At 51.1% G+C, this 1,674-nt stretch overlaps 1 protein-coding gene across 1 annotated transcript; it reads left to right on the top strand.

Moving 5' to 3' along the window:
• Positions 1–432: 432 nt before the first annotated feature.
• Asppvi_002055 (uncharacterized protein) lies at positions 433–1,558 on the top strand (the record flags this gene model as incomplete). Its single annotated transcript, XM_043307588.1, has 4 exons — positions 433–948; positions 999–1,098; positions 1,152–1,348; positions 1,403–1,558. The coding sequence occupies 4 exons, from the start codon at positions 433–435 to the stop codon at positions 1,556–1,558; spliced, it is 969 nt and encodes a 322-aa protein (XP_043163523.1).
• Between the last annotated feature and the right edge of the window lie 116 nt (positions 1,559–1,674).

A 1,674-nucleotide genomic window follows, 5' to 3' on the forward strand; every position in this document is an offset into this window, starting at 1 on the left:
GTCAGTCTTAGTAGGTCACAAATCATGTGATTCACTTATCGGTGCACCCTGGGTTGCTGAAGGCCGTGCAGTCGTTCTTGTTATCTCATTCTCGCCTGGACAGCCGACGCCGACTCCTCGCCTGGTCATCGCTTTCCGAATAATCCTTGGCCGGTTCCTCAAGCAGATGGTCAAACAAACGGCCTCATCTACTTCTTGTGGCGTTGACCAAATTGGACATTGAAACACGTCCTGTTACATACAAATAGGTGTTACGCTGGAAAACACTGGCGTTATGGACATATTATTCTGGCCTTGCTCTGCCAAAATCACTGTATACCACCTCCGTGAACCAAGATCAACGCTCGGCAAACAGGACTATTGTAAAAGGGTGTCGGGTGCGCCCAGACAACGAGTCGCCATTGTCCCGTCCTGGCTTCCAATCGAGCAGCCATGCCAGCTACCAGAAAAGACGTCCGTGGCACAGTTTGGTTTGGAAAAGCAAGATTACCTGTGGCATTGACGGAGAATGCGCCCGTGCTGGATCCCTCTGATCGGACTCGGGCCGACCAGCCATCCAACCGTTCGCTTTCTAGTCCAAAAGTATCCACTCAACGGCAATCCACTCACCATCCTGTTCTGCGCGAGATCGTGCTACAAGACCCTTGGGAGATGTACGAGCCTTGCGCAAGCATTTTCTACGGGCGGCCAATGATCTTGGCTAGGCACCGAACGTGTAAGATGGACTTCATCCATGTTCAGGTGTGCACCGTGGAACGATCTACGATAGAGGTCATGATCCAGGCGATTGACCAACATGCCCACCGCAGCTTTCCGCGACTTCTCAATGTCCTTCAACATGGCAAACACTATTACTTCATGTGGGAGCCGATCGAATTCTCCCTCAATGAGGTCATAGCGTCCACGTGCCAGATCACCGAAAAGGAACTGGCACAGATTATCTGGCCCGTACGTGCAGGTTCCTTTCTGCTGCAAGCAAATCTTCTCACCATTGACAGGTCCTCAAGGGTCTTCGATTCCTACGCGATCAAGGGAGGGAATTAGCCAGTCTAACCCCGCGAGATATACTGTTTACAGAGGGAGGTAGCGTAAAGATCGGTATGTCTAACCAGAACGCGGAAGGCAAATCGCTGACACCATTTGACGCATAGCCGGTGTCGAAAACAGCCGCAAATTTGACAGTTCAAAAGCCGACGCAATGGCGTCTAATCTCAGTGCTCTCGTGGCAATCGTGGAAAGGTTGATGCGGAAAAATGGCGCAGACTTCACCTGGAGCCCGGACGCACTGGGCTTCAAGGCTGTCTTGGCAGAGAGAACTTCCGCAAGATCCTTGGATGATCTATTGCGAGTAAGTCAAGCTATATGCCGTCATTGTCATGCTAAATATGTGCTGACTCATGAGCACCCATATTTTGGGCACATGGACGGGGAGGGTGGCCTTACACTTCTAGTTCGCCTGGTCAACAAAACAGCATACCACGAAGTGAAAGTCTGCCGAGCCATCCCGTCTTGCAACGCGGAAACGGACAGTAAATCTGTGGGGATGTCTACACGATAGATCGATAAGCTCGATGGCGGAAGGTCTTTAGTGTTGAATGGTGCACGGTGCCCCTGGCGCTCAGTTGGCATAAACTTGTCAGCTGGTTGGAAATAGTCATATTACCCATGTTGTCT

This window comes from Aspergillus pseudoviridinutans (assembly GCF_018340605.1).
Source record: "Aspergillus pseudoviridinutans IFM 55266 DNA, scaffold_18, whole genome shotgun sequence".
NCBI lineage: Eukaryota > Fungi > Ascomycota > Eurotiomycetes > Eurotiales > Aspergillaceae > Aspergillus > Aspergillus pseudoviridinutans.